The 15539-nt window shown below is 46.1% G+C and overlaps 1 protein-coding gene across 1 annotated transcript in view; it reads right to left on the bottom strand.

The window, feature by feature from the left end:
• Nucleotides 1-15539, bottom strand: part of LTBP2 (latent transforming growth factor beta binding protein 2) — a 148910-nt gene that overhangs the window by 62142 nt on the left and 71229 nt on the right. The window contains exon 9 of the mRNA XM_080977541.1: nt 41-115. Within this exon, the coding sequence (XP_080833667.1) occupies nt 41-115 (75 nt within the window). The remainder of the gene's footprint in view (nt 1-40; nt 116-15539) is intronic.

The following is a 15539-nucleotide window of genomic DNA, read 5'->3' as shown; positions in this document are numbered from 1 at the left end:
AGTACCTGTGAAAGGGGATGAGAAAAAGTTTCACACTTACCTTGGCAGTGGGTCCGATTCAACCTTTTATATCCCTGTGGGCATTCAACTTGCCCATTTTCAAACACTGGGTGAGCTAGATGGAGAGGAGAAAAGAAAAGAAAGCCTTACCAAGGGTGAAAAATTCAGGGTACAAGGCTATATTCAAGTTGTGTCAAATCTGAAAGGCTACGGGATTTGGCTGGAAGCCCCACTAAACAGCTGAAACTCAGGCAATGCTTCTGCCACAAGAGATACACCAGGCGACCTGGCCAGACAGATTGATGGAATAACCAAAACAGGGTAGAGTCATAGGCAAGAAATGGGTGCCATAGGGGAGGAGCATACTATATTCCTGATGCTCCTATTGACAGCTCAGGTTTAAACTAGCCCTGGACCTGAGACAAATGATATCCCTCCTATTGACTTCAATGGGAGGGGAAGGAATTTTAAAATAGCTGCATTGATGACCACCATGCCCACATTGCACCAGTAGAGCATAGAGTATGATGTAACTCAGCACCTAATTGCACCATAACATCCCCAGGATATAAACCATACCTAGGGGAACCACAACTCAGATGACCAGACAACTAGTATGAGTCTCTCCCTTCCTCTGATCTCAGCCCATGTAGTGCTTACTTAAGAGCTCACAAGGAGGAACAGGGAGAAATAGCATTTTGCATGAAGAGGGAGCACTTTGCACAAAACGTCTCTTCTCCAGAACACACATAGCAACTTGAGAACTTTGCTAAAACCTATCTTCCTAGAACTCTAAAAAGTATTCTGCCTAGCGACTCCAAACACAAACACCCAACGTGAAAGCACAATTGCTGTGATTGCCTTCCGTGTCTTCCTTGGTTTGTAGTACGTGAATACTGTGTTCTGTCTGGTCTGAACTGCAATGCTCTAACACTGTTTTCCCCAACAGTGTGGAACAGATTCTCCCTCCCACAAAGAAGGCACTCATTCCCAAATGCTGGTAAGCCCTCTGTTGGCAAAGACCAGGTATTCTATTCCAACAACTGGAACCGATGGCCAAACACTCATGAGCATGTTTATCTTGCAGGATGAAAGCTCTGATATATGCAGTGGAACAAGGGAATCAGCCACACTTCCGCTTGCCCTGCTGCTCCCCCCCCCCCCGGGGAAAACTCACTGTTTACTGCTGAATCAGAGCAAATGTCAATATCGTTTTCTCTGGATTGAGGTTTGCTCTGATTTAGCACTAAAGACCGGGTTTTGGGGGGGAAGTGGTTGGACAAAGGCAAAACTGCTTGGACTTGTGCTTTCTAGGCACAGGACAAGCAGAAGTGTGGGCAAGTCCAAGGTTTGCCACAAACACAGGCAGAATTCAACTAAGTAGGTTTTGCTAGCAGGAGCGTTGAGGCGTGGAGAGATTGCACCTGTGACAACATTTGTGACAAGTGATGTCATTTGTGGCAAGTGACAAAATTCCATGGCTCCTGCTTAAACAACCTGAGAATTGCTCTTTTGCAATGGAAAAAAATGTTCTAATAATTAAGCTTTTTTTAAAAAATGAGGTAGAATAATCCTTATTCTTTGAGGATTAAGCAGTCCCCTGCTGTTACCACCCAAACATAGGAGCACCCATGACATAATAACTGGTTACGTCTTCCTGTCATGTGTTCACAGTGTTCCTGTCATGTGTTCCTGTCATTTGGAGACTTGTCTCTCCTTCACAGTTTACCTCAACAAACTCCAATGTAGCCAGGTTGTGAAGCAGCTCTTAATAAAAATAAATTGTAGAAGTTTGAACATCAGGCACAGCTTCCAGAGCCTATGCATAGCTCCAACTATTGAACTGAATTAGGCAAAAGTAATAGCACAGCTTTCACAGAGGTTAGAAATAATAGGATCTTAGTGAGGGGATTAGTTAAGTGGCAACAAATAACCTCTTAAGGTAGCTATTATTGATACCCACATCAACTCTGAATTATCTGTTAAGAACAGTGACAGAAATTACTCTCACTCACCTGAAAGTAATTTTGTGGCTGAGATTAGGGGACCTAAATGTTTGCTCCACTGAGAATGATTGTGCCTAAATAACGAATAATAATATTTCAGAACACTTTAGTTTGCCCCTTAGATGACCAGAGTACATTTGCTCCGTGGACCCTAATACAGATTTCACTGCAATTGTTTCTATTTCTGAATTTAATAATGTAACAAAACTGAGAGGATTGACATTACTAGTCTAGAGGATATGAGGCAGCTGGCTCTTTTAAATATGTTCTCTGCTTAAAGGGCTGTAAAACATTTTTCTAAAAATGAGCCATATCTTAATTAATGCAGTGATGGTTGATATTTCAGCGTTAGTACATCTGTACTTTTACCAGTTGTATAGATGAGGGAATGTTGGCAGGTACAGCTTGCCAGGTTGCTGTGCTGAAGGGATTGGAAAAGCTTCACCTGCCAGAATTCCCTCATCTGTGCAACATTTAAAGGTACTGGATCCCTAAAGTTGAAAGATTGGTTTTCAGTTTCCCATACATATTTTTGAGAAGAGCTGAAATGAAAGAGCATGAGGAGGATCGGCAACAATGTGTTGCAGCGTAGAGTGCTCCTGTTCAGTGCCCTCATCAGTCAACAATGGTGATTGGTGCCCATTGGGACTGGTGGGACAAAAGGCAGGGAGACCAACAAGAGGTGGAGCCAATGTCAATGAGAGGCAGAGCTATTCCCTGAATGATCGTAAGTAGGACAGGATGCAGGTGGAGGCTGGCTGAGGATAGGCCGAGCCCTCATCCAGACTTCCTTTTGTGCTGCGTTTCTAGGCACAGGCTCAGTTTCTGAGCATTTCTCCCACCCCACCGGTACTTTCCCCATGAAAACCCGCTCTTTACTGCTGAGTCGGAGCAAATAGCAATCCACGGAAAACCTGAACCGTTGTTTGTTCCAATTCAGTGTTACAGAGCAGGTTTTCCTGGGGAAAGGGCTAGCGCAAAAGAAAAGAGATATGGATGCGGGTGGCGCTGTGGGTTAAACCACAGAGCCTAGGATATGCCAATCAGAAGGTCGGCGGTTCGAGTCCCCGCAACAGGATGAGCTTCCATTCCTCGGTCCCTGCTCCTGCCAACCTAGCAGTTTGAAAGCACGTCAAAGTGCAAGTAGATAAATAGATACCGCTCCGGCGGGAAGGTAAACAGTGTTTCCGTGTGATGCTCTGGTTCGCCAGAAGCGGCTTAGTCATGCTGGCCACATGAGCTGGAAGCTGTACGCCGGCTCCCTCAGCCAATAAAGCGAGATGAGCGCCGCAACCCCAGAGTCGGCCACAACTGGACCTAATGGTCAGGGGTCCCTTTACCTTTACCTTTACCTTTACGGAGCTTTAATGCTCAGACCTGTGTCTAGAAAGCGTTACATTGTCTAGAGCAGACCAAGCACTCTGGAGGAGGCAGCCACTGAACCTGCAATGCACATCATACACACATCATGCACAATGGGCCCCCTCAACACTGAGGCAGCTGCCTCCCAACAAATATTGAGGGGGACAAGGTGTCTTGGCACACCTGGCAAAAAGTAAGAGTGGATGAGCCCTCAGGTTGGTGGGGCACTGATCCATTTGCCCTAATTGACCAGGTCCCATTGTCAGTCAACTATTTAAACAGCAAGCCTGCTAGCAGCCTCATACCCAGTGCTGTTCAGGAATTCTAAGAAACCCGGGAAAGTCAGCAGAGTTTTGAAATCAGTGGTTAAAATGGGTACAGTTTTGAAAGGTTCAGTCTGGCATCTTGATTCAAAATGGCATCTAACTGTATCCAGACAGATGGAAACCAGCTCCTAGATCTCAAGAGCCATCATTTAAAACAAAATGGTTCTGAACTATTAAGAGGTGTCCAAATGCGTAGTGAAAAGACCACTTTCAAAATATATAGCAGAAGATGTTGGTTTGATGCTAGTTTAACAAGCATGGCTGCTCCCAGAGAATGTTGGGAACTGTAATTTGATGAGGGGAGATAACCTTCTCTTTTAAACTCTCTCACATTCCCATTAACAGAGTAAATGGCTATTCAAAGCAATTTAATTCTGTGGTATACATAAGGTTTGTCCTGAGACCAGAATTTGGGACTTCAGAGAATGAGCTGGGCTTTCTGACCAAGATTCCTAAGATATGTTGTAGCCCTTCTAAAAGCTTAGCCTTGTTCACAGATTCTGTAGAACGTGTTACCAACACAAGGGGGGGGGAGGCCTCCTCAATTATCATTGTGAAAGAAAATGGTATGGGGAAAGGATCACGGAGAAACTCCAGTATTGCCAGTTCCTCAGTGGCTTAGTTATACTTTCTCTTGCCCCGCTGCTTTCCCTAAGAGAAAACGGCTCTTTAGTGTTCCATTGGAGCTAACAGCAATTCGGGTTTTCTTCAGGTTGACATTTAGCACTAAAGAGCGGGTTTTCCCTCGGAAAGGAAAGGAGCAATAGGGAAACCACTCAGACCTGTACTTAGAAAGCACAGGGGAAGCAGAAAGCCATTTGGAACTGTGCTTTCTAGACATGTGACAAGCGGAAGTGTTGATGACCCCATGATGAGTTTCCAAGCATTCCAATACTTTGGAACACTTTGCCTTCTAGCCAGGAAGGTACATCTAATGATCTGAAACACCTTCCTCATAAATCATATGCCTTTTTAAAATGTGGGGGGTTTTGGGAGGGGGTTATTGGGTTGTTGTTTTTATTCTGATTATATATTTTGTGGTTTTATATTCTGATTTTGTTCTGTGAACTGCCCAAAGACCTTTGGGTATAGGGTGGTAAATAAATTCAATAAATAAATAACTAAAATTCAATTTCCGGCTCTTCTACAAACTTCTGGTGATATCTTAGGCAATTCCATTAGCTTCCCCTACACTTGCCATTCTTGAGTATTGAATGGGAATTTTGTCATTTCCCCATTTTAGGGATTTATTTATTTTTTATAGGGTTTAAGATGCTCGTACATGGTTGTCATGGGATCTCTGAAGGGAAAATGTATGATTCTCAATCCTTTTCCTCTATAGCAGCACTATAGCAGCACTTTAAGTGTCACAGCAATAAGCAGATAAGAGGATACGTGACACCATCATGAGAGGCATAATTTTCGGGGGGGGGGGTATGACAAGTTCCCAAACTTTCTTATACTTCCTGGCTCACTGCTGGTCAAACTCTGAACCTTCAACAATTTGACTCTGAGGACTGTGAATGTGGACTTTTCATATGGTTTTAAATCCTTATTAAATATTCTTTTAAAGTTGTAAAGATTTTTATTGTAAAGTAAAGAAATATTATTTGAATTTCTCCCAATTTCCCATGGCAAATGGTTTTAATATTAATTCAAAAGCTCTGGGGTTATGAGTGATTTTAGAAATGAATTATTACTTTTCCCATGATAAACATGGATTAGGCCTCCAGTATTCTAAAAAAATATACCGTATTTTTTGCACCATAACACTCATTTTTTTCCTCCTAGAAAGTAAGGGGAAATGTCTCCGCGTGTTATGGAGCGAATGCCTGCGGGTGGCGGGGGGGATCTGCTGCAGTCGTGAGCAGAGGATCCATGGTTCCCCTTCCTTCCCTCCTCCGTGGTTACAAAGCATGGATCCACATGGATCCTCAGGATTTTTGCATTGGGCTACTCCAAACTCACTGTCAGATCACATGTCTGTGGCCACAGCATGAACCACAAAAATCATATATCCACTATTTCGTTTAGAATATTTTTTTTCTTGTTTTCCTCCTCTAAAAACTACGTGCGTGTTATGGTCGGGTGCGTGTTATAGAGCGAAAAATACGGTGTCTCTGGGTGCTGTATGGCTGGATAATATGCAAAAGGACAAAGGATATAATATCCATGAGGCTGGATAGCTCAGCTGGAAGAGCATGACACTCTTAATCCCAGGATCAAAGGTTCAAGCCCCATGTTGAGTGAAAAAATCCTGGAATGCATATGGTTGGACAAGATGACCCTCGTGGCCCCTTCCAACTCTACAAATCTATGATTCTATGACTGTGGTTTGCAGGAGCATGTCCCTTGCTCCCTACACACAGGCACTTTACTGCAGTGGGGGAAATGGCACCTGCCTCATCAGTATGCAAACTGACTTAATTGATTGACCAAAAATACCCCGGTCAAGTGCAAAATTAAAACACAGGGAAGGGCAATTTGCAGTATTATCCTATGCAGATTTGCAAGGCAGGGGCAGGGAGTTAAGACACTCATAATTCTGTAAATCAGTAATGAGGAATCTTCAGCCTTCCAGATACAGTGGTACCTTGGGTTAAAGACGCTTCAGGTTGCATACGCTTCAGGTTACAGACTCCGCTAACCCAGAAATACTACCTTGGGTTAAGAACTTTGCTTATGGATGAGAACAGAAATCGCGCAGCAGCGGCGCGGCAGAAGCGGGAGGCCCCATTAGCTAAAGTGGTGCTTCAGGTTAAGAACAGTTTCAGGTTAAGAACGGACCTCCAGAATGAATTAAGTTCTTAACCCGAGGTACCACTGTATTATTGGACTCCCAACTCCCATTTGCCCCACTCAGTGTGGCCAATAGTCATAAGAGCAATAGTCCTACAACATTTCAAGGGCGATTGGTTCCCCATCCCTACTGTAAAGGACAGCAGGCAGCCTGAAGTTTACAAAAATCTATGCACACACAGTAATACTTTCAAGAAGAGGGGTGCAAATCCCAACATCACCACCAGACCAATGCCACACGTGAAAGTAGGATTTTACTTCTCCTCACAACCCCCCACAGTGAATTTCAGATTATTATTATACTGTTTGATGCTTACTTTTAGATGTTGCCATTACATTTTCATTACATGAGGCAGGGATAGTGAGCTTTCAGCTCTCCAGATGTTGCTGGACTACAGTTCCCAGCGTCCCTGACCACTGATCACACTGACTGAGGCTGATGGGAGTTGGAGTCCAAAAAAGATATGGAGGGCCATCTCTGACCTAAGAAATCATGTTCAAGCAGTACCATTTTTAATCTTAGTCAAACAAGTTTCTCTTTTAAAGGAGACAGCTTGACATCCTCTCTTTCTGTCTGGAGAACTGACATGCAAAGAGTTGGCCATGTACAGGTTATTTGTGGCCATGATATGTAAGGACTTGTAATTTGGAAGAGTGACATACAGTGCCCGTTTGTCTTACAAATAAGAATATCACTTTTTTTGTGGAGTATAAAACCATTCATTGCCATGAAAACTGACAAAGGGAGTTTGGATTTGATATCCCGCTTTATCACTACCCGAAGGAGTCTCAAATCGGCTAACAATCTCCATTCCCTTCCTCCCCCACAACAGAGTGTTGTGACGTGGGGTTTGTGATTTCAGTTCTCCTGATATAACATGCTGGAGACAGTCTCTAGTAACACTTCTTTATTAAAGCAACAAGACTCCAGACTGGGGAGAGGAAAGCTACATTTATAGGGACAGGGAACTAGCAAGAAAGGATACATTTTGGAGGGAACAATATCAGGCAATCACAGTCCTGCCTTTTGGAGGGAACCAATAAGACAGAGGATCCAAATACAGCAGCTTAAATGAACCAATAGTAGCTGTACCCTCTGGAACCAAAAGGCAGTTACTTTACCCTAATGCAAATACAGACAATAATAATACAGATATAAAATCCTTTGACTCAATACACAACACCCCTTCCCCCCTAGTGAGCACAGCAGACGTAATCTCTCAGGTACTGTGGGGGCCTACAACTTCTACTTGATCTCCTGACAACAGGTGTTGCAGGTTCTGGATTGGGTGTTACCTGTGGTAGAGGGGCTGCTCTAGGGGTTTCGTCAGGAACAGATGGAGTCCCCGACATCTCAGGGTCCCCTATCTGTACCTCGTCATCGTGAGGACTAGCAGACCCTGGTTCATTTGTTAAAGCCCCTGGTGATTGCACCTCTGGGCCATTTTCACTCTGGTCTTGCAGCTCTGCGTCGTTAGCCAGGGATGAATTACCTGGCTCCTCCCTGCTGAGCGTCCGGCGCCTCAGCTGATCTATATGTCTCTTCCACACTTGCCCATTTTCCAAGGTCACATAACAGGACACAGGTCCACTAGCCCGGGTGACCACACCAGCCACCCACCGCGAACCTCGTGAATAGTTCCTCACCCAGACCAGATCTTCAGGGACGAGATACCTTGTTGTGTCAGTCTCAGCCTGGGGGGTTGCTCTTGAATTATGGTTTGGCATTTTATCCGGGTGGACATAATCCAGCACCGTTACCAGTCTCCTACCCAAGAGCAGCTCAGCTGGCGACTTGCCCATTGCGGTACACGGCGTCGCATGCTGCAAAAATAACATTTGCACGATGCGAGCTGACCAGTTACCCTCCATTAAGCGCGCAATGGATTCTTTGGCTGTTCTTACCATGCGCTCAGCCTGCCCATTGGAGGATGGGTGAAAGGGCGCGGATGTGACCCCTCTTATGAAGTTATCAGCCAAGAATGCCCTGAATTCTTGGGATACAAAAGCTGCCCCATTATCTGATACAATGGTCTCAGGTAACCCGTGGGTTGCAAACAGCTGCCTCAACACCTTGATGACGGCAGCTGATGCCATGCTAGGGACCATCGCCACTTCTAACCATTTGGAATATGCATCAACGATAACCAAAAAGACCTTTCCTTGGAATGGCCCAGCAAAATCTAAGTGCAGCCGGCTCCAGGGAGATCTGGACTGCTCCCACCAGTGGACTGGTGCTCTGGCCACTTCTGGCCGCACCTCTTGGCATGCCTTGCATGTTCGTACCCATTGTTCTATGTTCTGGTCCATTCCAGGCCACCACACATAACATCGGGCTAGCGACTTCATCCTGACCATTCCCGGGTGTCCCATGTGAAGCGTCTCAAGAACCCTGTTTCTCAGTGGTGCTGGGATGATCACCCTATCTCCCCACAGGAGACAACCCTTATGCATGGACAACTCGTGCTGCCTAGTCGCATAAGGCCTGAATTTGTCTTCATGCGGACCACCTGGCCACCCCCTCCCCACCCAAGTGAGCACACGGGAGAGAACAGCATCTTTCCTCGTTTTCTCAGCTAGATCAGTAGCCGTTACAGGAGCCCCCGGGAGTGTTTCCAGCATCATTATGTGCTCCGCTGGAGCAGGATCCTCAGTGCTCCCGCCAGGAAGGGGCAATCGACTCAGCGCATCCGCGTGGCACAACCGTTTCCCCGGCACATGGGTCAAGGTGTACTGGAACCCGTTCAGGAATATAGACCAACGTAACATTCTGGGGGAGAGAATTTGTGGCGTTTGTTTGTTCGGGTTGAACAACCCTAACAGTGGCTTGTGGTCCGTTTCAATGTAGAAATGGCGACCGTACACATAATCATGGAACTTTTTGATTCCTGCCACAATTGCAAGCACCTCTTTGTCAATTTGAGCATAGTTGCGCTCCGTGGGCGACAACGTACGGGAATCGAAAGAGATGGGCTTTTCCGACCCATCCGGTTCCCTATGACTTAGCACCGCCCCCAGGCCGTATTGAGAGGCATCACATGCCAGGACCAGAGGCTTTGACTCGTCATAATGAGCAAGGACACTCCTGCTACTCAGCATTCCTCGCAAGGAGTCAAAAGCCTTCTGCTGCCCCTGCCCCCATCACCACACAGTCTTTTTCTGCAACAGTCTATGTAATGGTTCAGCTACCGAAGCTTTCTGGGGTAAGAACGAATGATAAAAGTTAATAAGTCCCAGGAATGACTGCAACTCCGTCTTGTTCTGTGGTCGTGGCGCCTCGATGATGGCCTTAATCTTAGCATCTGTGGGGTGGATGCCTGATGCATCAATTTTAAACCCCAAGAAATCCACAGTTGGCACCCCAAAACTGCATTTTTCCTTTTTCAGTTGCAACCCCACCTCCTTGAACTTGAGCAACACTGCACGAACACGCACAACCAGTTCCTGTGGGTCTTTTCCAGCAATCAAAACGTCATCAAAAAATGGCAAGACCCCCGGCAGACCTCTTAACAGGTGTTCCATGAGCCCTTGAAAAATCCCTGGGGCCACACAAACTCCAAATTGTAATCTGTTAACTCTGAACGCCCCTTTATGTGTGACAATAGTCTGTGCTTCCGCTGATTGTGGGGTTACTGGCAGCTGTTGGTAAGCTTGTGCCAGGTCAATTTTGGCGAACACCTTGCCCCCAGCCAGTTTAGCCAACAGATGTGATACGACTGGAATGGGGTATGAGTTTCCCCTGAGTGCCTTATTGATAGTACATTTGTAATCTGCACAGATCCTGACTTCCCCATTTGCTTTAAGGGGCGTGACGATTGGAGTCTCCCACTTAGCAGAGTCCACGGGTGAGAGAACTCCCTGCTTGACCAATTTATCCAGCTCTGCTTCGATCTTGGGTTGCAGTGCAAATGGCACTCGCCTTGGTTTGAGTCGGATTGGGGCCACCCCAGGGTCCAACTCGAAGTCAACTGGGGGCCCTTTATAACAACCCAGTTTTCCATTAAAGAGACCAGCAAATTCTTTGCATAATGCCTCGCTCATCTCAGGGCAGGTTTGGATTGAATTAAGCCCTGATATACTCAGTCCCAGGGCGGGGAACCAGTCAGTGCCCAGGAGACTGGGGCGACTGCCCTTCACAATCACCAGTTTGAGTACAGCCTGTTTGTCCCGGAACTGTACTCTCACGGCACACATTCCCATAACATGGATGCGGCCCGCTGAGTATGACTGCAAGGTTGCCGGGAAGGGTTCCAGAGGGGGCAACTTACCCCTGGGGAAGAATGTCCTCGCGGTCTGGTCCGACACGATAGTGAATCCAGATCCGGAGTCCACCTCCATGTCGCACTGCTGACCCTCAATCTTCACCTTGACGTGTGCCTTGCCTTGTGCTGGGAACTGCACGACCCTCCCGTTGATCTCCGTAACGTAGTGGCAGTCCTTTAGAAAATGGGTTGCTGCGGGCGGTCTGCGATGCTCCGGTCTAGGTGCTCCTGTCGCTCCCAACGCCGCCGATCTACAGACCCTGGCGATGTGACCAGTCTTCCCGCACGTCCGGCACATAGCATCCCGGAAATGACAACTCTTCCGCTCATGGTTTCCGCCACAACCTGGGCACCTGCCTCGGTGATCTTTGTGCACTGTGCAGGCCTGACTCACTGACTCGACCCCACGGACTGGGCTCTGGCTCGGAGTAGCCTCTAGCTCGTCCATGGCATGCGCAACTTCTATCTGTGGCTTAGGGGCCTTGCGACTGGCATCAAGCTCCTCTCTTTCATAATTCTCCGTGGCGGTGGCCTCCTTCAAGGCTGAAGCAAGGGTAACCTCTTCTTTAGCCACGATGCGTCTTCTGGCCTTCTTGCTGCTCAGACCACCGATAAACCGATCCAGGAGAGTCTCTCCCAGATTTTGGAAGTCGCAGTGCTGAGCGAGCTTCCGCAGTTCAGCCAGAAATGCAGATACAGACTCCCCAGCATGCTGCTGCCTCTTATGAAACTCCATCCGCCGAGCCATCTTGGTCTCAGTAGGCGCCAAGTGGCTTGTTAGGCAGGCAAGAATATCTTTGAGAGATGTCTCACTTAGCTTCGCTGGAGCAAGCAATGCCTTGGCCAGCTTGAAGGTCTCAGGCCCACAGTAGCTCAGGAATGTGGCCCTTCTTTTGCTGGCATCGGTGATCCCTTGAGCCTCTGCGAAGAACTCGAAGCGCTCGACGTAGTCTTCCCACGTGTCGGGCTCTGATGGCTGGAAGGGCTCCAATACCCTTGGACTCTCCATTGTCCTGTGGCAGGGTCGTCTTCTCAGCTGGCCAGTGAGTCTTGTTCTTAGCTGCAATCTGGACTCTGAGGCAGGGCTGTGTTTAACCGCTCCTCAGCATTCCGGATCCCATCCTCGTCGCCAGTTGTTGTGACGTGGGGTTTGTGATTTCAGTTCTCCTGATATAACATGCTGGAGACAGTCTCTAGTAACACTTCTTTATTAAAGCAACAAGACTCCAGACTGGGGAGAGGAAAGCTACATTTATAGGGACAGGGAACTAGCAAGAAAGGATACATTTTGGAGGGAACAATATCACGCAATCACAGTCCCAGACAGAGGATCCAAATACAGCAGCTTAAATGAACCAATAGTAGCTGTACCCTCTGGAACCAAAAGGCAGTTACTTTACCCTAATGCAAATATAGACAATAATAATACAGATATAAAATCCTTTGACTCAATACACAACAAGAGACTCTGTGAGGTGAGTGGGGCTGAGAGATTTCAAAGAAGTGTGACTAGCCCAAGGTCACCCAGCAGCTGCATGTGGAGGAGCGGGGACCCGAACCCGGTTCACCAGATTACGAGTCTACCGCTCTTAACCACTACACCACACCGGCTCTCACCAGGGCACATAAAACAGGAGGTTTAGTTCTGGGGCGGACTTCAGGATACTGGAACACCCCAAATTTAAGCATAAATGTGCATTTGGCAATGCCCCCCTCACTCTTACTTTTAATTGAATCGCACAGTTAGATATTTAAAAAAACCAAACCAAGTTATTACAAATCCTAGTGATTCCTGCTCTCGGTGATTAGTACAATAGACTTAAAACTGCACTGCAATATACATTAATAAAGGGTGCCCTCTGTACCCTTACCAACAGTATTATTTTGAATCATGGTTTGCCACTCAAGCTGTTTGGACAAAATAGGCAATTACCGGTAACTGTTCAAAGTACCTGGAATGTGAGCCACACCCACCTGCCAAGGTGGGAAAATGGAAATAAGTTTTGCCTGCTCTGGGAGAGTGTGCAAACAGCCTGGTGAGCTATTTGGGGAGCATTTGGACTGATGAGATTGTGAATCTAGTTCTTGCTATGTGCTTATTGGTATGGTCTCTGAATACCTGCTTACTCTGTGCAAGTAATTATGTTAAAGCTATCCTAAGTGCCCAATGCTATCTCTTCCAAAGCAAACTGGCCCTGTAAAAGCGGTTGTGAACTTTCCAGCATCGGTGCTAGATTGAGACACTTTCACAAATTAAGCAAAAAGTTAAATATGCCCCTAGAGGCTAGAGGAAGGGAAATTGTGCCTATTCTGGTATAGGCTGACCTTTTCACATTGCCTCGTGCTGGAGTCAGCTCTGTCCACTCCCAGGAGAATCAGGAACATTAACCAGCAAGCTAAACTGCAGTGTTTTTTTAAATAATTACTTCTACTAAATGACAATTTATATTGAATCTGGGGTAAAATCCCAGACCAGAAAAAGGCAAATTCCTCCTCACCACATTGTTCATGACAATATGCAGCTGAAGAAGTTTGGGTTCTACGGTTGTATATACACTTAATACATTTAGAGCACATTTCAAAGGCAATACCGCCCCGCCCCCCAAAAATATTGGGAACTGGGGTTTGTTAAGCATGCTTGGAATTGTAGCTATGCAAAGGATAAGCAACAGTTTTCAGGATTTTAGAGGAAGTGTGTGCAGGGTTTAAATATACAGTATAGGGCATATGCAGCCTAAGACTTGCCCAAGCCCTGCAGGAAGAGTCCATCGGCTTAAATGGCTATTTTGAAAAGTCCACACTGCCAGTTTCCAACTACTGTTAATGTCAGGTGTTGCCAAAACTCTGCAGTAACGGCACCTGTGACTGCCTTTCCAAAGCACTCTGCTTATGTGGGGCTTTTTTTCGTCCTGGTGGCACGTGATAAGGGAAATGAAAGTGGAAGGAATGACACAGGCTCCTGATTAGGTGCTGGAGTAACAGCCCAGGGCTCATTTATTACCTTCCCCCTGCTTTTTTACAAGGTTCTCACAGTCTTGGCTACACATGGTTTCCTGACTCACTGTAGTCAATTTTAAATAGTTGCTTAAAATAGGTCTATGGGTTTTTTTTATATATATATAAAAATAGCTGGCAACATGCACAATTAAACCTCTCAAAACCTTTTTTTTATAGGCGAGTATAAGTAAGCCAATAAAGTCCAGAAAAACTCCAGCACCATGTTTTTCAAGTGAACTGAAGTGATTTGGTTTTTTTAAAAGGAAATGTAGGACAGATGCAGGAGTAAAGGTGGGATTATTAATGCACAGCACAATCATGCTTGCTTATTCAGTGAGAAGCAAGTCTCACTGCGTAGTTTTGATCTCTACATCCTGAAAATAATATTTGAGTGCAGGGAGGGGAGGGGATGGAAAGTGAAAATCTGGACAGAAAGGTTGTTGAACTTTTTTAGTTTTGCCCAAAGTTACTGAGCAAATAATTTTCTCTCTCTCTTTTTGCAGACCCTCCAAGTGTCCCCGTTTTCCAGGGACAGGGACAGTCCCAGATTTACAGAAGTCATCCCAGTTTCTGATTTCATCTTATAATGTCCCACTTTTCATTGCTGTTGTTGTTGTTATTTAGTCGTGTCCGACTCTTCATGACCCCATGGACCAGAGCACGCCAGGCACTCCTGTCTTCCACTGCCTCCTGCAGTTTGGTCAAACTGATGTTGGTAGCTTCGAGAACACTGTCCAACCATCTTGTCCTAGGTCGTCCACTTCTCCTTGTGCCCTCCATCTTTCCCAACATCAGGGTCTTTTCCAGGGAGTCTTCTCTTCTCATGAGGTGGCCAAAGTATTGGAGCCTCAGCTTCACGATCTGTCCTTCCAGTGAGCACTCAGGGCTGATTTCCTTGAAAATGGATAGGTTTGATCTTCTTGCAGTCCATGGGACTCTCAAGAGTCTCCTCCAGCACCATAATTCAAAAGCATCAATTCTTCGGTGATCAGCCTTCTTTATGGTCCAGCTCTCACTTCCATACATCACTACTGGGAAAACCATGGCTTTAACTATATGGACCTTTGTCGGCAAGGTGATGTCTCTGCTTTTTAAGATGCTGTCTAGGTTTGTCATTGCTTTTCTCTGAAGAAGCAGGCATCTTTTAATTTCATGTCTGCTGTCACCATCTGCAGTGATCATGGAGCCCAAGAAAGTAAAATCTCTCGCTGCCTCCATTTCTTCCCCTTCTATTTGCCAGGAGGTGATGGGACCAGTGGCCATGATCTTCGTTTTTTTGATGTTGAGCTTCAGACCATATTTTAACGCTCTCCTCTCTCACCCTCATTAAGAGGGATGCCCCTATTTTCATTGGAGAAATGTTGGAGGGTATGCAAGCATGCTACAAATCATGCTCACAGTAGGAGATGGTGCCAGTGTAATATACACCACAGTGTGCTTGCCACCCCATGCTTTGAATTGGTTTTGCTTCTAGTAAAAAAAAAACCTCCGAGGTGCTAGACAGTGCTAGAGAGGCCTGATTCTCCTACTCCCATCCAGAAGTGCCACAAACCACTGCTGCTTGCACGATTTGTGACACTGATCTATACCACAAATTAGACACCTATAATCTAGACCACCATTCAAACACCATTCAAGCATCTCCTTCCATACGTATGAAGTCACCATTTAGTCAATGGTGGTCCAAAAAGAGTGAAGTCATTAAAACCAAAAGCCAGGTTTGAAGGAGAATTGCAGCTGACCTTCTCATTCCCTTCATTCCAAATTGTCTGATCCTGCGGCTCTGG

The sequence above is a fragment of the Podarcis pityusensis genome (assembly GCF_964106645.2).
Source record: "Podarcis pityusensis genome assembly, chromosome: 1".
In the NCBI taxonomy this organism is placed as follows: Eukaryota; Metazoa; Chordata; class Lepidosauria; order Squamata; family Lacertidae; genus Podarcis; species Podarcis pityusensis.
The sequence above is the reverse complement of the archived record's forward strand: the minus strand, read 5'-3'. Positions and strand labels throughout refer to the sequence as shown.